General features: G+C 36.1%; 2 protein-coding genes across 3 annotated transcripts; one reads left to right on the top strand and one right to left on the bottom strand.

Annotated features, from left to right (window-relative positions):
- The first annotated feature begins 308 nt into the window (after positions 1-308).
- On the top strand, positions 309-14,531 carry LOC145560163 (DNA mismatch repair protein MSH1, mitochondrial-like). Of its 2 annotated transcripts, none has more exons than XM_081621426.1 (23): positions 309-492; positions 632-801; positions 2,065-2,203; positions 2,373-2,470; positions 2,768-2,843; positions 2,949-3,068; positions 3,913-3,960; positions 4,477-4,541; positions 5,601-5,686; positions 6,055-6,219; positions 6,869-6,978; positions 7,084-7,189; positions 7,303-7,378; positions 7,753-7,811; positions 8,387-8,454; positions 9,501-9,674; positions 10,247-10,453; positions 11,439-11,695; positions 11,803-11,946; positions 12,468-12,525; positions 12,681-12,980; positions 13,125-13,835; positions 14,071-14,531. In XM_081621426.1, the coding sequence occupies exons 2-23, from the start codon at positions 671-673 to the stop codon at positions 14,299-14,301; spliced, it is 3,429 nt and encodes a 1,142-aa protein (XP_081477552.1). In that variant the 5' UTR covers positions 309-492; positions 632-670; the 3' UTR covers positions 14,302-14,531. The 2 variants fall into 2 exon arrangements, with proteins under 2 accessions (XP_081477552.1, XP_081477550.1); XM_081621424.1 differs by having other exon boundaries at positions 2,059-2,203.
- A 752-nt stretch (positions 14,532-15,283) lies between these two features.
- LOC145558770 (3-isopropylmalate dehydrogenase, chloroplastic-like) lies at positions 15,284-24,274 on the bottom strand. The gene is made up of 11 exons (XM_081620106.1): positions 23,938-24,274; positions 21,406-21,535; positions 21,181-21,292; positions 19,979-20,054; positions 19,785-19,873; positions 18,504-18,590; positions 17,742-17,858; positions 17,511-17,618; positions 17,332-17,385; positions 17,100-17,252; positions 15,284-15,617 (listed from the first exon to the last, which is right to left on the bottom strand). The coding sequence occupies exons 1-11, from the start codon at positions 24,173-24,175 to the stop codon at positions 15,543-15,545; spliced, it is 1,239 nt and encodes a 412-aa protein (XP_081476232.1). The 5' UTR covers positions 24,176-24,274; the 3' UTR covers positions 15,284-15,542.
- Between the last annotated feature and the right edge of the window lie 1,625 nt (positions 24,275-25,899).

Genomic DNA, 25,899 nt, shown 5'->3' with positions numbered 1-25,899 from the left:
AATAATAAATATTTAATAATAATAATAATAATAATAATAATAATAATAATAATCAAATCTGCTCTGCTCGCTCGGCTCGGCTCTGCTCTGCTGAAATCTGCTCTGCTCTGCTCTGCTGAAATCTGTTCTGTTTTGTCCAGAAGCTCAAAAGAACAGGGCCTTACCCCACTACATTTATATTTTATTACTTTCTCCAATTTCTCCTAAAACTCTGCGCATGCAGAAATAAAACAAGTATTTAAAAACGAAGGGAGTAAGAAGTAAAAAAAAAAAAACAAGTGTTGCGAGTATTTAGACCATTCATAGACATTTATGGTTTCTACTTTCTAGCGGTTCGTGCCAAATTGCAAGGTTCAAATGTAAGAATATTTGTGTGCTTTCAAGACGACAAGGCAAGCAACAGAAACGCAAAGGAGCAGCAAGGCAGACAAACAGTCATCAGTCTCTCTCTCTCTCTTCACACTAGCCCTGCAATTTGCGCGCGCAAACCAGGTACCTTCTATTTTTGATTAATTTTGGGTACAATCTTGCATTTTCAACTAGTTTATGCTTTGAATTTTTCTGGGTTTTCTTGACATAATTCCTCACTCAATTTTTCTTCTGGGGTTTTTCTGGGTTTGTGTTTCTCAAGGGTTTCAAGAAAAAAACAGCGAAAAAGCTGGGAATTCACATGTACAGGTTAACAATGAAAGCGGTTGCTAGTTCAATGCCGCTGTCACTTCCAAAATGGCGCCCAGTTGTTCTTCTTCTACCTTCTTCACTCCACAGTTGCTCGTCTCTTCGTTCTTCTTCACTCCCAATGTACTCTCTCTCTCTCTAACTTTTGATTTTCTTTAGTCAATATTGTGGGGTTTTATGCAAATTATGAAATGGGTAATAATTGTTTGTTGGTCTGTTCAGCTTATTTTGTTGGGTTAATATATGTTTAAGGGAAAATTGGTATTGTATTAGTCAAATTATTAGGAGCAGGGTAGTTTGTGTGTAAGGATTTAATTTTGTTTGGGAAACATTTGCACTTGTTTGGCTAAAATTGAAGTACAGTATTTGTGTTGATACTTGTGTTAAGAGAGTGTATAGGATTTGTTGTGTTATGAGAGTGTTGCATAGATGTATGTTTCATGTTGGGTTTTTGTTATTGTTATATACAATGACTTGTTATTTACTGTAAAACGGCCTAAACGGGTATTATTCAAGGCGGAGTTTGTAGAATCTAGCCGTTGAGATTGAGGGAGAGGTGAATTCTAGTTCCAGTATGAGTATATAAGAAGTAGGATTGTATTATACTTATTTATACTATTATTGAGAAATGGATTAAAGTGAGCAATGTCAGTCTGTGAAAGTTTTTTAAAAAGTTTTTACTGCTTTGGGAGAGATATGATTTAAAAACAAAGTCTTGCAGTCGTTTCCTGACCGGTCTAGTTGTTATTCTACATAGGAAAGTAGATAGTGTATTCGGGCAATGTAGAATGTTGGGCGTTGTAGGTACGAGGAGCTTTTTTGAGGTATTCGAGATAGGTGGATCCGTGGATGGCATAAATAAAGAGTACTTTGGTAGGAACTAGGAAGCAATTGTAGTTTTTTGCTGGTAGTTTTTACAAAGATCTATGATAAGTATATGTACAATTATTTCGGATATAGTAACACTAACACCTGAGGGTGATTAGCCGGGATGGCAATTGGAAATCAGCTAATAAATAAGTTTGAACTGTGGGATCAAATTACCTATAAGCATTTTAAAATAAGATGTACTATGTTAAGAAGCAATTGCAACAAGTACAAAAATACCTATTCAATTGACATCTGTCAAATCTTAAACCTTTTTATCCTAAGTTTGACATCTAATTGTTTGTCATCAAAATTATGTCAAAGGTTTAAATGGGTCATATTTTTTTTGTACATTTGTCTTTATTCGACTCATTATTTTCTTTTCTTGTTTTGTTCCTTGAAACGAAAAGATGTATGATGACATTCACTTTTACCTTCTTCCCCTTCCTCCTCTCCCCTTCCAAATAGGGGGAAAAAAAAAAGAAAAGAAATTTGATTTGTGCTATTGCTTAGTTGCAGAAGCAGACAGAGTGAAGGAGTGCAATATTACAGAGATAAAGAAGCTCTGAAAGGAACAACTAGGAAAAACAAGAAAGCTAAAGAATGGAAAGATGTTCTGAGCGAAAAGGACAATTCCCATGTTTTCTGGTGGAAAGAGGTCCTTAGCTATGTGCTTTCTCATTGACATTCATCCCTGCCCATATACATGTCTCTGATGTCTACACTTGTTTACATGTGCACACAAATTTGTATATTTCAACACTTTTATGCATTTCTTTATTTATACATAGCTTACATCTATATTCTTCCGTGTTCCTATGTTGTAGAAATTAGGTGCATGCAGGAAACCTTCAACAGTTCAACTTATTAAGAGACTTGTCTACTCAAACTTGCTTGGGTTGGATGTTAACTTGAAAAATGGGAGGTAAGCTAATATAACTGTCAGTTATTAACTGATTGTTTTTTCTGAACTTTGGCATTTTTCTTTGTGAAATTAAATTTCTTAGATAAATGCTTTTCTGTTGCTTGTATTAGATGTTGACTGGAAGTTAGGGGGTAAGTTTGGAATAGTAGATTCCATTTTGTTTTGGTTCCACATTTATATCTGTTTTTTTGGTGACTGATTTTTGAATAAATCATATATAGATCCTTGTCATCAGAGGAATGATGACAAGTTGTTCAGCCTTTATATACTTACATGGAATATCTTTTCTTTATGCAGTTTAAAAGAAGGGAACCTTAACTGGGAAATGTTACAGTTCAAGTCAAGGTTTCCACGTGAAGTTCTGCTATGTAGAGTATGCCTTCATCTGATTTACTGCCCTTGTTGTTATCACACTTAGCTTCATAATCCTCTGCAGTGGTAGGTTAACTTATACCTTCTTTCCATTTCCTTTTTTCAGGTTGGGGATTTTTATGAAGCCATTGGTATCGATGCTTGTGTTCTTGTTGAATATGCTGGCTTAAATCCATTTGGTGGCTTGCGCACGGATAGTGTTCCAAGAGCTGGCTGTCCTGTGGTGGTATTGAAATGACTTCTCTTTTTGTTCCTGATAATTTCATCATCTCATGCTATGTGGGAGCACATGACATAGCTTCTACTTTGTTTTAACTGTTACTATAGTAGCAGGATTGCAGGAATGTGAACTAATTTGAAACCTGTGTTTTATTCTGGATACTGTCCAGCTTATTCAGTGCTTTGTTAAAAGGAAAGGTCCCTCTGTGTCTTTTCCTTTTCTTTTCAGTACTAAGACTACTAACTGGTAGAGACGTAGAGTCGTTTCATGATTATCTAGTTTCCAAAATAAGATATATCTATGTTTATGTTATATTTTGTATTGCTGTCAAGTGGGCTTATTCCCTTGCCTTTATTTTTACTCATTTAATACTAAGAACAAATGGGTTTTGAACATGCTGTGTTTTATAAGGACATCTCAGAATAAATAGAAGCCTTTTGGGGCTTATAATTATATCCTTCAGAAAGGGCTAGCTCATAGCCAATTTTTTCACTTCTCCCTATGATTAATTCAGATATGTCAGAAAATAATGTTTCATAAGACCCTTTTATTTTATTTTATTTTGAGGAAAATGTTCATAAGACTAAAATTTATTTATACCTCTGTCAAATATGGAGGTTTGTAAAGATATCTTTATTTTACTCTGGCATTGCTGTGAACTTTGCATGCTTGATAATTCAGCACCCCCCCCCCCCAAAAAAAAAAAAGTGTTTATTTGCCTGGGGATAATTTACTGATTCTTTAATGGAAATCTCTACTTTCTTTATTTGGGTTCTCAAGTGAATTTATCTCTTTTTGTCTGCATGCCAATTCTCCTATGAGATTTACTGTATATAATGTACTTTTGCAGAATTTGCAACAAACATTGGACGACCTGACTCGCAATGGCTATTCTGTTGTGAGTATTCTAAATACTATTGTATTGTTTAAAGCTGTCTCCATTAACATTAATAGATCTACATATAGTCTCATATTTAATCCATGAAGAAGTCAAAAGCTTATTACATGAATGGCTCTACTAGCCTGCTAAGTGTTCCAATGACATACTTGTCTTTAACTTATCCCTTGATGTGTTTAGGACTTTAGGGTCTTTGTCTTTTGTAGAATTGAAAAACTAAGAGCAGAAGAATTGTCTTCTGTTTATATTGTACTTTAGGTTAGTTGACTGACTGTACATACCAGTATTTATTAATTCCATATAATTGCCTGAAAGTTTCCTTCAAAAATTTTCCTTTTGAAATGACTTTAAATTAAAAAAAAAAAGTACAATTATTCTTAAAATATGAGTTATGTTATGGCACTCCACATGAAAGGCATATAAGAATCTGAATTGAATTGGAAAATTTTTATGAGTTGCTCACCTGGTATTTTTTGTATAATTTGATTAGCCAAACAATTTGGTTTTCCTTTGCAGTGCATAGTTGAGGAAGTGCAGGGTCCAACTCAATCTCGTTCTCGGAAGGGTCGTTTTATATCTGGGTATATATATGTATATGATATTTTGGATTCACTTTTCTTTTTCCAATCAATTATTTCTGAGTTTGCTTTACTGGCTTTTCCTTTATGGGCCTTGTGGCGCCTTTGATGAGGAGTCGTTTAACATTGTTATGCTGTTCAAGAATCATGTCATATAACTGACTACTGTTGTTGGTTGAAACCTATGGATTTTGAAGGGACAATCACTTAAGTTAAGTAGGTAATGTGATTTTGAAAAAGGTGTCAAATCCCTTGTGAATCATGAAACCGCTTAAAAAGTTAAAAAGTAGTAATGGTCTGATATTGGGGTTTGAATTTTCCATTGTTATGCACAATCTTTGTACTCCCTTGCATTGCATGAGGAACATGAGGTCCATGACTGACAGTTTTGTCTGGAAGTGGTATCACAGAATACATTGAGTTGTCTCTATTTTTTACAGAAACTAGGATATATATATATAAGGTTGAAAGTAGCTCTCCCTAATGACGACATGTTATATTTTTTCACTACTGTGCCAAAAAGAGGTTGGAAAAGAATGTCACCTCTCCCTAGTTGGGATGCTGTTGTTTTCAAGTCCTCTATTTCAAATGGGCAAGTTTTAGTATTTTTTTTTTAGAGAGAGAGGGAGAGAGAGAGAGAGATTGCCTGGAAGGAGCAAATTAGCAAAATGAACATCTTGTTATATTGCTTTCATTCCTTGAATTTCATCCTTCACATTTGCAAGAAAAGTTGTTAGCCAATGAGATGGTTTCTGTGGCATGACTTCATCTGCACTTGGGGTGGTGGTTGTCTTGAAAGCATCAATTATTTACCTATTAAAAGATCCTTGCTGATGATAGGATGCCTGCTGGTTATCAATATTTTCATAATCCCATTCTTAGCTAAAGTTCCTCCTATGTCCTGTTTTGTCTGTGACTTTCTACCCATTATTGCTCAACAGCAAAGGTTGCTTTTCAGAGGTGCATGAATATATTGGTCAAAGGAAATGGATGTCTGTGTATGTTGTCTTAAGCTTGGATTTGCTGGGTTTCAGTGTGAGCTAACTTGTTTTTGATGCTTAGGCACGCCCATCCAGGAAGCCCATATGTATTTGGCCATGTTGGGGTTGATCGTGACCTTGATTTTCCTGAACCAATGCCTGTTGTTGGTAAGAGAGAAGTTGAATATGTTAATTATATCTTTGTTTGGTTGTGCTATGTCAAGATAACTTTTTTTGAAACACTTTGGTAGTGCTTTTTAGTTTTGGATTGAAGTTCAAAAATAATAATGAATATGGTGGACTAGCTCTTACTTCAGTTAATGATGCTGTAGCTCCTGTTCTTGTTATACTTTTTTCTTTTGAGTGGGTGGTCTGGGTTAAAAACTTAAAATTTCCTGTTAAGTGTACTGTTTTTGGATATCTTTCTTTCTTTGGTTGGCATCTTGGTCAAAATTATTCTTCCCCTTGTTGAATTTTTTCTGCAACCTATTGAGACTAATGATTTACTGAGTATTTGATTTGATTTCTGTTTTCAGGGGTGTCTCGTTCTGCAAAAGGCTATTCTTTAACCTCAGTCTTGGAGACTTTGAAAACATTTTCTGTTGAGGATGGCTTAACTGAAGAAGCCTTAGTCACAAAGCTCCGCACTTGTCACTGCCATTATTTGTTTCTCCACAAATCATTGAAGCACAACTCTTCAGGTGTGCATCTTTGCCTTCAAGTCATGTATTTATATGTGAATATCCTATTCTCATGCCTTGTATTCAGATGCTCCAGTTGTGGTGTTAATATCGCTGATGCTTTGCTATCCTTTTGCTCTAGGTTTTAATTTCTCTAGAACATACTTTGCAGAGTTGATGAACACATCCTTTTTTGTTTGTAATCTTCAATGATACTTTATCAATCCCCAATAGTGCTTACTCTTGACATACACTGTGTATTTGGGTTTGATTTGTCGTCTATGGACCACTTATATTGAAGTAATTGGATAAACATTATTCAAGTCATATTATACGTAGTAGTAAATAGCTATTGATTTTAGAAGCTATTGACAGTTGTTGAATGAATTAATGTCACCAATTTCCCTAATTACAGAATCAGATGCTTCATGCTTCCCTTGAAGAACCAATAATTATTCTTTGTTTTTTGGTTCTTTAGCCCTCTGTAAACTAATCAGGGTTTAAGGGTACATGCACTTTGAGTCACGATCTTGCCAGTTGCAGGATCATACTGGGTGGTGATTTTGGCTTCATTATTATAGGGTATTTTGGATGGAAATTTTTATGAAATTAAATTTTAGTTTTTACAATTGAACAATTCCTTTTCTCACATGAAGATGCTTTGATTCAGGAACTTGTCGCTGGGGAGAATTTGGTGAGGGAGGATTGCTGTGGGCAGAATGCAGCTCTCGATACTTCGAATGGTTTGAAGGTGACCCCGTCAAAGAGCTTTTGCTCAAGGTTGATTGCTTGAAGAAGCTAATGACTGGATATCTTATGCCTATCCTTTTGTTAGTTCTGTATGATGTTTTTCTGTGTTATGTTTAAGCTTAAGTTAACATGCAGGTGAAGGAGCTTTATGGTCTCGAAGATGTAGTTGTATTCAGAAATATAGCCGTTCCTTCTGAAAAAAGGCCCCGTCCTTTACACCTTGGAACTGCCACACAGATTGGTTGGTGCAATTTGTAATATTATTTAGCTCTTGACTTTCTCTCTCTCTCTCTCTCTGTTTTTTTTTTTTTTTTTTTTTTTTTTTTTGGTCATGTATATTTTTGATGTCTTCAGGTGCCATACCAACAGAAGGTATACCTTGTTTGCTAAAAGTGTTACTTCCATCAGGTTGCACTGGTTTGCCCCAATCGTAAGTAGTTTATTTTCTTTATGTTGTTGAATCATTGTTCATCTTATGTAATTTGTCGGTATGAAAAATCTGCCTTCTACTTTTTAGAAACATGAACTGGAATGCTTTTTGAAGGTTTAGGGCTTGTATGGATTTGCTTCCTTTTTAATTGCCCTGAATCTTTTCAATATAGTGATAAAGTGTATAATTGATATAGCTTTAGCCTTGTTTTACCAAACGAATCTCTTATCTTATAAATTTAAGCATGCACTGATGGTCATCCAGTTTCTTCACAAGTCTTTTTTTACTGGCCCCAACCAATCCTTACCTTGTGGGATTATAGCTTTATTGGGATTTTGAGTGCTATTATCTCAAAATTGAAAATTTTGTTTCAGGTATGTTAGAGATCTTCTTCTTAATCCTCCTGCTTATGCTGTAGCAGCTACAATTCAAGGTATGTAGATATAGGCTTGAGGCCATGAAGTAAGACTTGGGGTAACCAGCTGCCAACGTATATTTTTGGCTTTCAAATGGCTGGATTGATTGTTTTTGATTCATTGAAAGAAATATATTGAAACTAACATGTAAACTAATATGTCAGTGCTTGTTATAATAGTCTGATAGAATGCCTGTACACTGCAATGTCATTGAATTGCTAAAACAGACTCTATTAAGTACTTTGCAAGTACCGTAGAGTTTATTTTACTAATGCATCAACATCAACACTAACATCAACTTCTATATTATGTCAATGCTTTGAAGACACTCCCACCTATTGCTAGGTTTGAGGGGTTGGATGTATGCCGCCCTACCCCTATTTTATTATAACTGAGAGGTATTTTCCATTTGACTCTTGATCTAAAATTAACAAATGTCAGTAGTTTCAGCACCCAGTATTCTTTTCATTACCCCATCTGAATTAGAAGCAGATACTTTGATTTAATATATGATTTACACTTATGAAATTATCTAAGACCTTATGGATTCTCTATGATGTAGCTGTCTAATGTACCTCTAAATTATTTGCAGAAATATGCAAACGCATGAGCATTGTGACATGCTCAATACCTGAGTTCACATGTGTATCATCTGCAAAGGTTATCCTCTAGTCTCCTTAATATATGATTTATCCATTTGTACTGATTTAGCATTATCTCTAGGCTTCTGGTCTGGTAAATATCCGAAGTTTCCCTCATTGTTCATCATTTCTGTCTTGACTTTGTATTCATCTGCCTATATGGTTTATCTAGTTAGTCTTGTTAAACTCAAAGATTTTTGTAGATTCCATGTCCATTCTTCTGTCTTAAAGTCAAAACATGTGGTATCCCCCATCCCTGGGAATGCAGTAAGCTAATCAATACATTTACAACTAGGATCTAATTGAAATTGTATATCTTAGTCTGAGGATACATCTTAGTCTCCTACACTCATCCTTGCCTCAAGGAAGAGCCTGTGAGAGGCTATGTGTCTACTTCAGAAGCGATTTGTTTCCACATGTTTAAGTGATCCGCATGGCAATCATAAAAGAGTATAGGATGCAAAACTTCAGCTTTAAAATCAAAACATTCATTTTCAGAATACAGAGCTACTGAGCTACACATTTAATGACTATATGAGTGATGTGCATGTAATGTGTGATGACTCAAAAGTCACTGATGCAGTGCATTGCAAAGTATTTAAAATAATCAAGTGTATGGTGCATATGCTCCTTAAATGCGTATGTACCATCAACACATCTTTATACCCATTTTCTGTGTTTGTTAGACACAAACTAGCTGTGGACCTTTCATAGAATTGCATGCTGCAGGTGCTCTAATAGACTACTGCTTTGTTCTTTTCTAGTTGTGAGTGTTTCTCCAAGATATGATATGTAGGGTAAGCGGTAACCAAATAATCTGTAAGCAGTAATGGCTTGCTTAAATTGCAAACCCTCTTTTTTTTTTCTTTACCTGTCTTCTTGATATTGATCTGCTGCATAGAACCTTCTTCCTTTCTGTATATAAACATATGCATGTCTGTATGATTGTATCCGTGCATCAGGCATCTCATCATCTTTTTTTCCTTTCTGAAAGTGCTTGTTTTTCCATCCACTCTTTTGAGCAAGATATTGTTGGATATCTAATTGTGGATTTTTCATCTGCAGCTTGTCAAGTTACTAGAGCTGAGAGAGGCTAATCATATTGAGTTCTGCAGAATAAAGAATGTTGCTGAAGAAATATTGCAGTTGCATGATAAATATGAGCTTCGTGAGGTCCTCGAATTATTGATGGTTCCTACTTCGGTGGCAACTGGATTGAACCTCGAATTTGACACACTAGTGAGTTTGCAAAAGATTATCTTTTTCAAAAGTGACTACTTATATTATATGCTCTTTTATGTTTTTGCAATTAAAATTAGGAGCTGACTAAGAATATGATACAATGGATTGGAATTTATACTACTTGAAGACAGAAGGAAGCTGCCTCTTTAATGGACTAGTCCTAATTGTGGGGCATAGTGTCTGAACTGTTAATCTGAAAATGTAGATGTTACGGATCTAGCTTTTTGATGTTACAGGCATAAATGCATAATTAGTTGCACTGGTAGGGACTGATGTGAAGCTGAATGAAAAGATATTTAGTCAAATAGGCAACCTTTAAGTTGATATCAAAATGAAATGAATTGATGAATGGTCTTTTGAAAACAGATCTTTATTTTTATTTTGGGTGAGGGGGATGTAGTATGTCAACCATTGAACTGGCACTCCGAATTTTTGCTATGCTAGCTAATAACTTTTATGGAATTTGTATTTCATCATGAGTGTTGGTTTTGTTGGCTAACAGTTTTTTTTTTTTTTTTTTTTTTTTTTTTTATTATTATTTTTTTTTAATATGTTAAATTTTCTTCCAGGTTAATGATTGTGAATGGGTGTCACGTAGAATTGGTGAGCTTATTTCACTAGATGGTGAACTTGAGCAACAATTAAGTTCTTTCCCGCATATTCCAAGTGATTTTTTTGAAGACATTGAATCTTCTTGGAAAGGGCGCGTGAAAAGAAAGCATATGGAAGATTTTTATGAAAAAGTTGATGAAGCAGCCAAGGTCCTTGATATGGCGGTAGGTGCATATATCTCCTGGATTTTGATTGTGCTCTTCCATAGCTGTCTTTGTTTCACAATACTTCATTTGTTGGATTCCAAATTCTGCAATGAAGTCTGGATGGTGTACGGAGACAGAATCACAAAATATTGACCGTTCTGATAAATGATACTCTAATGGTACATTATTCAGGCTTGTTACCAATTCCTGCTATTGTGCTCTTTCATAACTACTCTGTATGGATTTTATGTTTAGTTAGACTAAATTTTACAATGCTCTCAGGAGCATGATGCTCATCATGATCACAATAGAACATGCAGTTTAAAATTTTTAGAAAATAGAGAAATTTGTTTGCATGGTTAATTTTTTTTTTTTCTTTCTAAAATATATGTACATATTCTTCTCAACACAATTACATATTATGCACATAAACAAATTGATATTGTTGCTGTTGAAAAAATACGCAATAGCAATTTAGTTAAAGTGAATTTGACACGCTGCAATGTTATTCTGGTTGCAGCTGCATGTTCTTTATACGCACTTCCTTTGCATCATACATTCATTCTCTTTCTATCATACGGGGATCATGATGTAATTTGAGCAAAGTCATGTTTAAATTTATGTGTCAAGACGTGATTTCTCCGAGAAAAAAAGTATATGAAACCATCAACCAAGCTCCTTGCATGAGGATTCTACTTTTGACAGGGGGTTAAATCTTAATTGTTTGTATCCTTGCTCCTGTGACCAAAGAATTGAATAGCACTCCAGTTTGCCTTGGATTGGAGTATACAAACACATTTAGGTTTGTTAATGGGGATGCTTATTGTAGCTGTCATATTTTAGAGCTCTGTCCTGCTAATTTGGGTTAAATGCATCTATTCATCACTCCACATGACTCAATTGCTGTTGTCTTTTTTGTATTTGTTACAGTTTCTAAACGGAATTTACAGACTTACAGCATAAGATACCTTCCAATGACCATTTGTGCCTTTTCATAATTTAGGTATCGGAGGATTTTCTACCCATTATTTCAAGGATAAGAGCTTCTATAGCGCCACTTGGGGGGCCAAAGGGTGAAATTCTTTATGCTCGAGAACATGAGGCTGTTTGGTTTAAAGGAAAGCGGTTTGTACCATCAGTATGGTCTGGGACCCCAGGGGAGCAACAAATTAAACAGCTGAAACATGCATTAGATTCGAAAGGGAAGAAAGTCAGTGAAGAATGGTTTACCACGACAAAGGTGGAGGATGCATTGATGAGGTTTGCTTCTGATTTGTAACTAGAATTGAATAATGATTTTTTTTTTAAAATCATGGAATAATGATTTAACATTGAAAAATGCTTAAGAAATAAGTTTTGGGTTTCAGGTACCATGAAGCTAATGAAAAGGCTAGAGCCAAAGTTCTTGAACTGCTGAGGGGTCTGTCTGCTGAGTTGCAACATAAAATTAATGTTCTTGTCTTTGCATCCATGATGCTTGTTATTGCAAAGGCTCTATTTTCACACGTCAGGTTAGTGTTGCAGAGTTGCACATTCTAGACTCTTATTATCTGTCAGTACTCTTGCTATCTTTCAAAGCAGTTTAAATTTTCCTTAATAGTTGACTTAGGATGGTATTCCTTGGTTGATGTAATTAATGGCTTTATCAAGTCTTTTTGCTAGGGAATCTTTATTGCTAAGGTGTATGACTCTTATATATGTGTCTCAGGACATTTGGCAAAAGTGATAATATGAGCACTGTTTATGCCAGGCAGAGAGATTGAGCTTCATATTTAATAAAATTTAAACCTTCTGGCATTTAACATCTACTAGTTGTTGCCCGTCCAAAAAAAACATCTAGTCGTTTTAACCAGCCAGTTGCAATGTCTTCACAGTTGATCCTTGATACATGTGTAACTGAGTTTCTTTTTATTTTTATCTTAGCAAAATTTCTAATATTAGGACTACGTTTTTGCCATCTGAGAGCTGGAAAATTTGGACACCAGATCAAGTAATGCAACTAATACATGCCAATCATTATTTGTATTTGCAGTGAAGGAAGGAGAAGGAAATGGGTCTTTCCTACGCTGGTGGAATTTAGCAGCTCACAGGTAGTATTCCTGATTCCGACGACCCCTCCCCCCCCCCCCCCCCCCTCCCCTAAAAAAACAAAGAAGAATCCCTCCTTCCTTCTCCTACCCTTTCCTGAAGTACTGATCCTTCCTCTTGCCAACTGGGTCTTTGATGTATCCATGTCTGTATACAGAATGGAAAGCTGGATGGTGAATCCTTAAGCATGGAGATGACTGGTCTATCCCCGTACTGGTTTGATATAGCTCAAGGCAATGCAGTGTGCAATACTGTCAACATGAAATCATTATTCCTTCTAACAGGACCAAACGGAGGTGGTAAATCAAGTTTATTGAGATCAGTCTGTGCAGCCGCTTTACTTGGAATATGTGGGTTTATGGTTCCTGCAGAGTCTGCTTCAATCCCACATTTTGATGCTGTTATTCTTCACATGAAATCCTATGATAGCCCTGTTGATGGGAAAAGCTCTTTTCAGGTATGTCACCTGGGATATCTATAAAATAGAAGATTTTAAAGAATAAATACCTAGTGGCTAGTCTGCAATTACATTCAGTTGTTTATGCCTGGACTGCAATCAAATTTCTGATTTAAATGAAATTTTTGAATACAAAAAATTCAGATAGAAATGTCAGAGATGCGTTCACTACTATCTGCAACAACTTCAAGAAGTCTTGTTCTCATAGATGAAATCTGTCGAGGAACAGAAACAGCAAAAGGAACTTGTATTGCAGGTAGTATTGTTGAAACTCTGGATGCAATTGGTTGTTTGGGCATCGTATCAACTCACTTGCATGGAATCTTTGATTTGCCACTGAGAAGAAGCAAATCTGTTAACAAAGCAATGAGTGCAGAATTTGTTGATGGTCAAACAATACCAACTTGGAAGTTAGTAGATGGAATCTGTAAAGAGAGCCTCGCATTTGAAACTGCCCAAAGAGAAGGGGTACCTGAAACACTAGTCAAACGAGCTGAAGAATTATATCTCTCTGTATATGCAAATGAGATGCCTTTGAAATATGACAAATCTGATTGTTTTGGCTCTACTGCTATTGTGAATAACTCTAATGAAGCTCACTGCGACATGAGTACTTCCTTAACCAACCTAAACTTGGCTACCCAAGTGGAAACTCTAAAAAGAGAAGTCTATAATGCTGTTACTGCCATATGCAAGAAGAAGTTGGCTGAGCTTCATAAAATGGCAGACTCGTCTCAAATTCCAGAGATTAATTGCATTTTTATTGCTGCTAAGGAGCAGCCACCTCCATCAACAATAGGTGCTTCAAGTGTTTATATCATGTTGCGCCCGGATAAGAAATTATATGTTGGAGAGGTAAATTTATGCATTATATTATACAAAAATATTTGGAAAAAATAAATAGGCAATTAAAGGAGCTCTTTTTTTGGCTGAAATTCTAATACTTGCCATTTAGGCAAAAACTTTACCAAGATTATCATCCATTCCTAGCTTCATCATGCTGAAATCTTACATATATGTACTTCTGTAGATACTAGTATGTAAAAAAATCAACAAACCCTAATTTTTATTGAATTTCATGGTGCTGCAGACTGATGATCTCCAAGGTCGAGTCCAAGCACATCGATTAAAGGATGGCATGCAGAATGCTGCATTCCTTTCATTCGTAGTCCAAGGAAAGAGTGTAGCTTGCCAGCTTGAGACCCTTCTGATCAATCAGCTTCCGAAACGAGGTTTCTTCCTCACTAATATTGCTGATGGCAAACACCGAAACTTTGGTACATGTGATTCCATCTTAGAACCAGTTACTGTGTGTAAATGAATGTGCAGTTATCTCATTCAAAATTTTGGTTGGATTCTAGGGATCAAGGGGGTGTATATTGTATTGGCCCTTATGAAATGTATTTTGTATGGAAGGAGTAGGACTGTAGGACTGTAGGAGATGTATATTGTTCATAATTAACTGGCTGGTGGAAGCAACAATTTTGTTCATAATGCCGAGTTGCCCCACCAGTGCACTTCCTTACTTGAGTTGAAGCATTTATCTAGCAATGTTCCACTTCCATTTTGTCTGATTTGATTTCCTTTCGAAACTTCTAAAATATTTGTTTGAGGGTTTATTCTTACACAAGTATTAGGGACTCAGGGTATTGTACTTCGTGCAGTGGTCCTCTCTTGGTACTGAAAGAGTTCATCCGGTCACTTCCAATATTCCCAACCACTGCAAAGACCAAGCTAAAATTCTGTCCTCGACTAAACCCAGAAGTAGCATTCGTTTAGGATCAGACAACACAGGTACTTGTTATCACGCAATGTGTTAAAATCGGGTGAATTACTTCAGAGGCGGTGTGGTGATTGGCCATTTTTCTTTAAAAATAATTTATGGAAATAATGTTTTAAAAAATATTCCTGTGAATGGAGTTTAGACCACAATTTTTTATTTGCGCAATCTAAATTTTTATTGCACTTTTTCTTTTTTATGACTAATTTATAACAAGGTTAGTGAATGGTGGTTAGAGCTTCCTTCCCGATTCCAGGAAATTTCGGGATCGATTTTCATCACCCGCCCTTGTGGCTCTCTAAACACCAAAAACAATAACAAGGTTGCACTTAAACAATAGCACCTGATGACATAATACTCCATTCTTTAGTCATCACGAGCAAATTGCAGCCCTATTAATATAGACCCAAGGCCCCTATTATTATATCCGCTATTAGTTGCCTTAAAGTTAGACAGTTAACAAGGCTCGGTTCAAGATAAATACGCAAACTTTGAGCAAATTTGAATTTTCACAACAGAAGAATTGGTTACGATGAATGCCACCTTTAGCTACAGCTTTGAGTTGACAGAATTATTCTAAATATAGATCATAAATTACAGTACAAAACTGTTATTCCCAAATTGGAAACAACCTACCACATATCATAGCATGCTATGCAAAATTGTGCTTGGTTTCTCGGTCATCCTCCACATGAATGAATTGTCAGGATTTTATGCTCCCAGTACTTGGAGGGAGCTACTATTGAATATCGGCCATTGGGCTTTCATGCGACAATGCAGACTCAAACAGCAGCAGGAATTGAAGAGTCCACCGACTTCATCACCTGTTCACCCATCTCTTTGCATCCAACTAATTTCTGTAAGCAGTAGTCAATTACATATTAGTCATTAACTAAAGAAAGATTTACAAGAGAAGAAAAAATGTAATGATCCCAATAGTAAGTAATTAGTCATACATTATATTCAAATTTAGAAACTAATGTCACAAGATTTGTACATTGTAAAATGAATGCTTTCGCAAACCAGAAGCAAATGGACTTATGTACACGACCTGATGATGTGTACCAATTTTTTAAACTAGCATTACCAATTTCATTATATAGTGTACATTGAAAAAGTTCAATTCAACTGCACCTTTTGTTTTATTTGAAGGAAGGAGAAAATAGAAAAGTGTAGTGTGTGAACTTGTGGAAAACCCGGCCGCTACACTACAATCCTCCCCCCCCCCCCCCCCCCCAAAAAAAAAGGCAACCAAAGAAAAAAAAAATTATATAAAATATAAAACTTACCAAGTACAATTCTATATACAACAATAATGTAAACATGCAGAATGTGGAATTTATATAACAATTCATTAAGTAAAGGAAATTTTGTTTTTTACCACCTCACAAAAACACGAAAATCTCTTTTACCACCTCCCAAAAAAAGTATTTTACTTTACCACCTCATAAAAAACACGAAAATAGGTTTTACCACCACTTAACGGTTTCCATCCAAAAATTCCGTTAAGTGTAGCCCACAGTAACACGTGTCAGCATTTTATTTGTTAAAAAAAAAAAGAGAAATTAAAAAAAAAAAAAACAAAAATCCTAAAACTACTCCAGCCAACACCGCAGCACCACCCCCGCGCCACCGCCGCCTTCCCCCCAACTCACCGCACCCCTCCCCGAAACCACCACCCGCGTCGCACCACTAGCCCCAACCCACCTAAATCCTCCCCCTCCCTTCCCCACAACCGTATCGCCTCCAAAAACCACCAAACCCAAAACTCATCCCCCCAAAAACGACCACGAATTTGACCTTAAAAGGCTGAAATCGGCCGATCAAGGCCACTGAGCCCCAAAACCGGCCGATTTCGGCCATTTGTGGCCAGATTCGTGGCCGTGGTGGGGATCTAGGGTTTTGGGTTTGGTTGTTTTGGGGGCGACGCGGTTGTGGGAAAGGGAGGGGGAGGGTTCAGGTGGGTTGGGGCTGGTGGTGCGACGCGGGTGGTGGTTTCGGGGAGGGTTGTGGTGAATTGGGGGGAAGGGGGTGGTGGCGCGATGGTGGCGCTGTGGTGGTGGCTGGGTAGTTTTAGGTTTTTCTTTTTTTTTTTTTTTTTTTTTTTTTTTTTTCTTTTTTTTTTTATTTTTTTCTTTTTTTGGCCAATAATAACACGACACGTGGCTTTATGGGCCCACTTAACGGATTCCTAAACGGAATCAGTTCAATGGTGGTAAAACCTATTTTCGTGTTTTTTATGAGGTGGTAAAGTAAAATACTTTTTTTGGGAGGTGGTAAAAGAGATTTTCGTGTTTTTGTGAGGTGGTAAAAAACAAAATACCCTTAAGTAAACATACATTTCCAGCTGAGTATATGTCACCAGTTCGGAATCCCCTATTTAGGGTCTCCATAACAGCTGCCTCAATCCTGTCTGCGGCCTTGCTTTCCCCAAGACCATACCGCAAAAGCATTGCAGCACTTAAGATCGTTGCCAATGGATTTGCCTTGTCCTTGATTTTTCAACAAGTCAAAATCAGTTTCCATTCTATATTTAAGCTAAATTAAGATTCAATAAGTCAAAAGTCCAACCTGTCCGGCAATGTCAGGAGCAGAGCCATGTATAGGTTCAAAAAGTCCAGGTCCCTATATAAATCACAAAACTAAGTCCTTAGTCATATAAAATAAATCCTAACTATTAAAACACCAATTATTGGGAGAAAAAAAAGCAAAAAAATAGCAATTATTGACACCAAATTAGACTCCCATACCGATTGACCTATGCTTGCAGAAGGAAGCATTCCAATACTCCCACTAATCATTGAAGCCTCGTCAGATAATATATCACCAAATATGTTGTTGGTTAAAATAGTGTCAAACTGCACAAATAAATCAATCGACACTGTCAGTAATGGAGAAAAGAAAAGAGAGAGGAAAGAAAATAAGACTGTTAAATGCTTAGTGACTTTGGGCTGGTAAGGGTGAATAGATGAATAAAATACCTGTTTTGGATCACGAATAAGTTGCATTGCTGCATTATCAATATACATATGTGAAAGCTCGACATCAGGGTAGTCCACTGCCATATCCGTAACTCTTTTCCTCCAAAGCATAGATGCCTGACTAAATTGTATAGAAATGAGACTTAACAATAGATATGGTATAATAATTAGAAATTAACCTTATGAAAAACTTCACCGCAACATATAATCCGAAATATGTGCTTTGTAGGACTTAATGCAACCAAATCATGCACCAATATCTCTAAAAGTATTAAATTAGAAAGTAACAGTCTTTGTGCCTTTATGCCTAAATATATATATTTTTTTAAAAAAAAATTATTTACACCAAGCCTTTGTGGTTGCAATTGAATATTAGTAGAACAACTTGTTTACGGGAGTACGGGACTGGTAATTATTATACACTAGCTTGTCTGAGAATTACAGCAAAATCTGCATAAGGTCCATCAAGATGCAATGCTGACAAGATAGTGTCAAAACACAATAAGGCATCCCACAAATATTATATAGAAAATAAGTAAACAGCCCTTTCAAATTCTGCACAAAGAAAAGGTGCCTGATAGTAGTTATAACTCAGAACTTTCTAGCCATATTCATTCTATTCATTGGGTTTTAGAGCGCTTTATACCATACTGTCACTTGCCAGTATAGCTAATCCACATGATATGCACACAACAAAGAAAAATAAAAATAAAGTCACCCAAAAGACTAAAAAAATTCTTATTAGTCACCAGCACCACAAACCTCTAGAACATTGGCTTTATCAACAGAGCACAGTTTCCCACGCCTCTTTCTAGCAGTCTCAAAAGCAACACGAGCAATACGGTCAATCTGCCAAAAGAAAATTTTGATAAACAGTTTAATGGATGTGAGATCATGAATTACAGATATAAATGCAACATCATTGAAGAAGGGATCAGAGTACAAAAAGTCGCTATTCCCAACTCCAATAATATTTTTTCTTTGGGTGCTTAACTGCTAATATGTTAAACAAAAGAAAGTTGCATCCTATTTGCTCCAAGATATACATATAGATGAGCAAACATAACAGCACTATCATAAAGTCAGCGAGCACCATGGCACCATTCAGACTTTTTGGAAGAAGTCAACACATACAATTCACTACAAGAAGAAACTACTATGAGTTTATCATGACAAATGACATGTTCACATCAAGCAAATCTATTTCATCTTTAACTTATATTGAATTATATACACATTAACTATTAATTAAAAACATGACAGAAACAAAGACAGTTTAATCCAGTAAACAAGAACAAAATTGAAAAGGTAAGTTCAATTCATAGGTTTAATAATTACTACAATCTGATTTTTCTCAATCCACTGGCTGCCGCCTATGGACAAAACATGAACACATAACCCGAGACATAAACCATTTGCTATCACTGAATTAAGCAAATAGAGCCTGATTCCTAAATGAGAAGGATGGAGGTCAAACTACACTGCAAAAACAGTGTTCCCTAGCTAAATGGACATTTTACTCAGCTCTGCATAAGGGAACAGGAAACAACCCTGGTCTGCTATCATGGAGAAAGGAAATATGATGAAGATATTGAAGAAATAATAAACAAAGTGTTAGCAGTCAAAGTCTCTCCTTTAGTAGATTAGTAGACCTGTATTCCTAACAGTTTTCACTCAAACACACCTCAGCCCAAAGACAGGCCACCCCCCCACTAAACCTTATTTACTAGAAGGAAGAGCCACTGCAAATGAATGTCACTATCTCGTATACGTTGTTTTGGTCTTATAAATTTCACTTCATAATCTAGATGGAATCCTTTACCTTGTACTATATCTGACCAATTCTTCTATCTAAAAGGATTCAGAGTTCCTATTTCCCATTCCACCCAATTGTCTCTCCACTCTATGCCAAAGAATTTTTACAAAGAATCTGTGTGATAAGTCCATTTTGTTTTTGTGGGACAATTTTAAACATCAAAGACTACTTCTACAAAAGATAAAATTACCTTAAAGTTTACATAAAATCTGACTAGTAAAACATACCTGAGAAACAGAGTAGACCTCAGTATTGAAACCAATCTCCTCTCCCTTTTCATTCACACCAAAACCCCTAGGCTCCCCAAAATAAATACCTGAATTTAAAAACAGAAGTTTCAGAGAAGAAAAAATAATTACATCCACTAATGAAGTTATTTAGAAGCGCTTTCAGAATGAGTTCAACAATATAGGACTTTTACCGGCAGTAAGCTCCCTCACCACCATTAGATCAACACCTTCGGCTACCTCTCTCTTCAATGTGGTACAATCGATCAACTGGAAATCCAAAGCACCCATACATTAGGAACTTCAAAAATATTAGTAAAATTAAATAGCATCAAAAGTATTCTAGGAATTTGACCAGATATAAATAATGGTGTAGCCTCATCCTTTAGGAGCAAGATTTAATCTTACCCATAAAATAGCATTAGCCATAGAGTGCCTAATTCCGGAGCAAATAATTTTAATTTACACACAGCTACTACTTACCAGGCACACTTACAGAAAGCACTTAAATAACTTTTTCCCTCAAGAATTCACGAAGTGGTTTTTCTACATTAACTAAGGACAAACTTTAATGATTCTGTAATGGACTGACTTAGTATTTTCTGATTTAAAGACTAATTAAGAGATAAAAGCTTGATACTTTGGTTAATAATGGCAGAAATTGGATACAAAAGGATAGATTAATAGCTTAAGGCTATTACTCTCTTGACAAATTAAAGTTATCACTCTCCTAGTAACTTCAGGTTACTACTCTCAACATTTTTCCTCACAATTCACATGCTGTCCTACTGCATATACTATCCCCTATATATACTAAGGCCAAGTACTACTAACCTAAAAGTATTAGACTTCCCAAATCGCCCTTCCTAATGTTAGTTTATTACAGATTTTTGTACTACACTGGCCATAATTAAGACAAATCTGACTCGAGATAATGTAGGATGAAACAGTTCATAATATAACCTTTACATTCCTAAACTCGACAAACTATAGGTCACTTGCGTCACGCCGTCACATTATAAATTCTCATTGCTTTATATAGAAGTACATTAGAAGGTTTTTTTACCCTCGGGGTTCATAAGATATATATGTCTTATTTCAACAAGGGATACAAAAATTCAGGGGTTAATGTTTCCCACCTCAACAGTAACCACTGCAGTATCTAGAACATTGCTCCTCAAAGTTGTAGTCTTTATTTACCAAAGTTATACTTGCCATAGAAAACAATGAAAGTTCATGCCTTGAGAGAAAAAAAGAGGGGAGTTGGGAAAGCCCATGAGCTTGATGTATGCAAGAAGTTTCAGTATAAATCAACAGAACAGTATTTTAAGAAGAAAAAAAAGTAACATAAATAAAATAAAACACCGAATATAAGCAAAAGAAACAGAAGAGCAACCTGAGGCAAGACAGTAGCTGGCCTTAAATTTGCAAACACGTCAAGACCTGCTCGAAGCTGAAGCAAGCCGGTCTCTGGCTTCAACTTCTTTTCAAGTTTGTCCCATTTATACCTGATTTCCGACAGGGCCAAGTAACCCATCCTTATTTTCACATATTACAAGGGAGGGAAGCCAGAAAGAAAAAAAAAAAAAAAAAAATTAAAACAAGTGAGAATGAATTTTACCCTCCAATAGCTCCAAGAAGAACAGCATCAGATTGTTTTGCTGCTGCAAGGGTCTCCTCTGGCAATGGAACTCCAGTGAGATCAAAAGCAGAGCCACCAACAGGCATCTCTTGGTACTTGAGCTCAATCCCTAAAATTGAAGAATACCAATGAACAAATTAAAGATTGACAGAAAAATACAATATGACCAGGTGAGAAAAAAAAAAAAAAAAAACATTTCTGACAAGCATAATTTCAATTCTTTAATTTTTGACAAGTAAAAGCATAAGGCAGATATAGAAGTTAATCAAAAACATATAATAAGTTATCTAGTGTATAGATCGCGGGAGGTCCATCTGTACAGATGGAGTAGCCTTTTTAGAGAGGTACAGTTAAATCATTCATTATGTTAATCACAATTCACACACTGCAGAAATCTTGATGCTTTATAGTTTCACTCAACAACGTGCAAGTAGCAAACAGTAGTAGTATGATTTCACATGAAAACCTGATATTTTACAGAATGTCCTCAAAACCTTTATGAGCACACAAACATTTAAAAAATCGGATGTAAAATAATATATTGTACATCTGCTACAAAGTTACCTTGAATGAAAAATTACCCTTTAATGAATGAAAGTTACCCGGTTATCCTGATATAAATAAAAGTTATTTATGCTTTATTGATAAAAGTTACCCAAAAAAGTGTTAACTTTGACTAATCCAGATGAAGACAAGCTCAATCTGTCACCTTTAATCTTACATCAACACTTATATATAATTGCATGAGGGAAGCAACCTAAAACAGCAAACCCTTAAATACATAGAAACAAAGATAGCGATCCCTTCCACTGTTCCACCTAAGATTTGTTTGTGATCTTATCCAAAGAATACGTAGACCAACATTAGGAAGGGCATTTTGGAGTCTAATACTTTTAGGTTAGTAGTCCTTGACTCCTTGGCCTTAGTATAAATAGGGGATAGTATATGCACTAGGATATCATGTGAATTGTGAGGAGAAATGTTGAGACTTGAGAGTAGTAACCTCAAGTTACTAGGAGAGTGATAACCTAAAGTTATCGAGAGAGTAATAGCCTTAAGCTATTAATTTATCCTTCTGTGTCCAAATTCCGGCCATTATTAATCTAAATTCCAAGCTTTCATATTATTATCCATATAATATAAAAACCTGAATTTCAGTCTATTACAGAATACTACACCCTTCTACATCTCTAGCAGCTACGCATTCACCATAAACTTATCTTCTTTGGGCCTCTCCCTAGAAGTAACGGTAATGTCATCCTAAAGTGCTGCTAAACATAGATAGGACTTTACAAACATCCATGAACGACTATCATAGAACCAATGGTCATAGACCATACTAGAAAGATTGGATACTTTTAGAGCATACTAGAAAGATTGGATACTTTTATATAGCTTTGTACATGACATCTCAAACACAACTACTGTTAATAAAAAGAAATATCACTTCTTTGGTTAGTACAAATGTTATCTATATCAACAATCCATATCAACAAGAAGGAAGCCTTAAAAGTATAATGTCTAGAAAGGACAAGTGATCATTCATTATTGATAAATCGGGAATTTTTGTCAAGTGGGATTATGTAAAGTAATGAAGTTGTCCTAAAGTATGTACACTTGCACATAAATCACAAGTGTGCTCAATTTTTTATCAAACAAGCAACAAGGTATGCATGGGAAATCTAGAAACCCTCTTATCAATTCCTAAAACCTATCATTCGATCTCCCTAAACTTAACTTTTTCTAAAAACAAAATCATACACATATCAGTCATTCTTCTCCTACTAGAGTTCATAAAGTGAGAAGAAAATGATACACTACTATTGAAGGGAATGAATATCTCCTTTCTCATTTCCTCTGACTTGTTCTCTAGGTCATTTTTCCCTCTCTACACTACACACCAATCTAACTAATTATGAGTATATTATGCCTTTGTGTCCTACATGGCTACATATAACATTATAAACATTATACTGTAGAACACCAGCCAAAGAAAGCTCTCAATATCAAGATTAAAAATTTACACAACAATCATATTCGTCAAACCTTTATCAACCCAAAATCCATTAAATATAACCTTCATTCAAGCAATGACCAGTCCCAAAATTCCTATACCCTAACCCTTACTAGCCCCTACAAAATTCTCCTTTTCCTTAACAACCCCAGCTTATTATCCGCTCAATAATGAAGAGTACAACCACAATGCCGCAATCCGAAACCGAATTCTCAGCAATGAAGAATACATTAACAAAACCCCCACCCATTCACCCACCAAACACACATAATCAAGTGGGACAATCCCAACTTCAATGACAAAAAATTCACCTAACACACATTTCCAACTACATCAATGTATCCTACATTCCAACCATAATCAATAACCATTATAAGGGTTTCCAAAAATCACAAAGTAGTACAGTATAATAACTAAAACCCAATTCAATACAAGATAACAATAATCAAAAATTTAATTCAAAAGTAACAATAATCAAACAATAACAATGTTAAAACCTTCAAGAGAAGCGGCAAATTGAAGAACATCTTTAGAAATTGAGACAATTTCAGGGCCAATGCCATCACCAGGAAGAAGAGTGATGTTGTAGCTTCTTTTGGTGGGTGTTGCAGCAGCAGAACAACGCACAGTTGGGAATTTTGTGGGGTTAACTGTAGCAAAGGTTTTAGCTTTATGAAGATGAATTTGGGGTTTCAATGACGCCGCCAAATGAAGCTGTAAGTGGGTTGCTGCCATTGTTGGGGAGTCAAAGAGGAGAGAGAAAACTGGGTTAAGGGTATGAATGGGATTATGGGTAGTGAGAATGTGAGATGTGCTCACTTTTGTTTAAACTCTAAATTGGGTACCACCGTACCACTTCTTGTTTAAGGTTATGCACATGAACTAATTTTCTTTATCAAGGGGCACAATTGCACAAACAATGAACAATACCAAAGTAACCAAATTATGAAAGTATGAAACTACCAAATTACCTTCTTGATTAGATTCTGCGTAAGTGTAACACATAACTTCGAATACAGTATTAGTTTATTGTCCTAAGGGGCCGTTTGGTTGGGGGTATTCAGGAAAGGGAATGGGAATCAACTAGCCCGATTCCCTTTGTTGATGTTTGTTTAGCACTTTCTTTCATTCCCTTCACCCCCTCCATTCCCCGAATTCCTTCTAAGTCCATTCCCCACCCCTCCTAGGTATTTCCATTCCATTCTCTAGCCACCCCAACACCACCACATCACCACCTTTACACCTACCAACACCACCGGAAACCAGCCCACCTACATACCTGACCACCGCCGACCCTACCCCGACCACCGCTGCCCCACCCCCGATCCTCGTCGCCCTCCCCTCCCCCGCAAAAACAACCACAACCCCCGCAAAATAACCACCACCACCCACCCAGCCCTCCCTATCACCGTTAAACCGCCGCCTAGCCCTCCCAAAGCCCCGCCCTGCCCCTTCCCGTCGCTGCCCTTCCCCTCTCCCCGCAAATCTGCCCCTCCCCGCCCCTCGCAAATGAATTTATTTGAATTTGAAATGATTTGCAGTTTGTTTGATATTTGAAAGTTGATTTAGGATGTTTAGTGTACGAAAACATTTTAGATCTGAGGTATTTGGTTGTATTAATATGTTGTGTTCTGATGATTGAAGTTTTGATTGAGTTTGTCTTGATCTAATTATGTTGGCATAGAGTTGAGTATTTCTGGGCAGCGACGAGAATACTGGGATCCATTCGTGGCTAGGCTTCATTCGTGGCTGAGGGAGGATTTGCGAGGGGCGGGGACGGCCGGCGAAGGGAGGCGCACGGTGAGGGAGCAGCGGCGAGGGGTTTGGTGGCTGGGTGGTGGCTGGAAACGGTGGAGAGTGAAAGTGTAGGTGGCTGTGTGGTGGTGGTGTAGTGGTGGGGCTCATTCTCTTTGTTATAAAACAAACAGCATACACAATTTTAGGTAATTTCATTCCATTCCTTGTCTTTCCCTTTGTTCATTCCATTCCGATTACCCTGTGCGAACCAAACGGCCCCTAAGTACTTTCTCTGTTTCAGAATAATTGACATATTTGACTTTTTTACAAATTTGACTTTTTTTTTATATAATATACTTTGTATAAATTAATATTTTAATAAAAACTTGATATTTAATGAAACCAATCCAACTATGTAATTATACAAAGTACCTCGTATAATATTAGCTTTTGATATATTTTCTATGAAAAAAAAAGTAGTAAAATTTTATAAATCAAGCAAAAAATCAAAATGTTAAATGAATTATGAAATAAATGTGGTATGTCAAGTATCTATAGAAAGTGTATTACTTTTTTTTAGTTGTTTTGTCACACAATATGTAGTAATTGTTATATGTATATGGTCGTTTTAATAAGATTGTTGTCTTTATTAATCTTGTAAAAAAAGTTACTTTAATCGAACAATGATCATTCGTGTAGCATTTGATTCATTAAAATTAAAA

This window comes from Chenopodium album, chromosome 9, assembly GCF_948465745.1.
Source record: "Chenopodium album chromosome 9, dcCheAlbu1.1, whole genome shotgun sequence".
NCBI classification, from domain to species: domain Eukaryota; kingdom Viridiplantae; phylum Streptophyta; class Magnoliopsida; order Caryophyllales; family Amaranthaceae; genus Chenopodium; species Chenopodium album.
The sequence above is the reverse complement of the archived record's forward strand: the minus strand, read 5'-3'. Positions and strand labels throughout refer to the sequence as shown.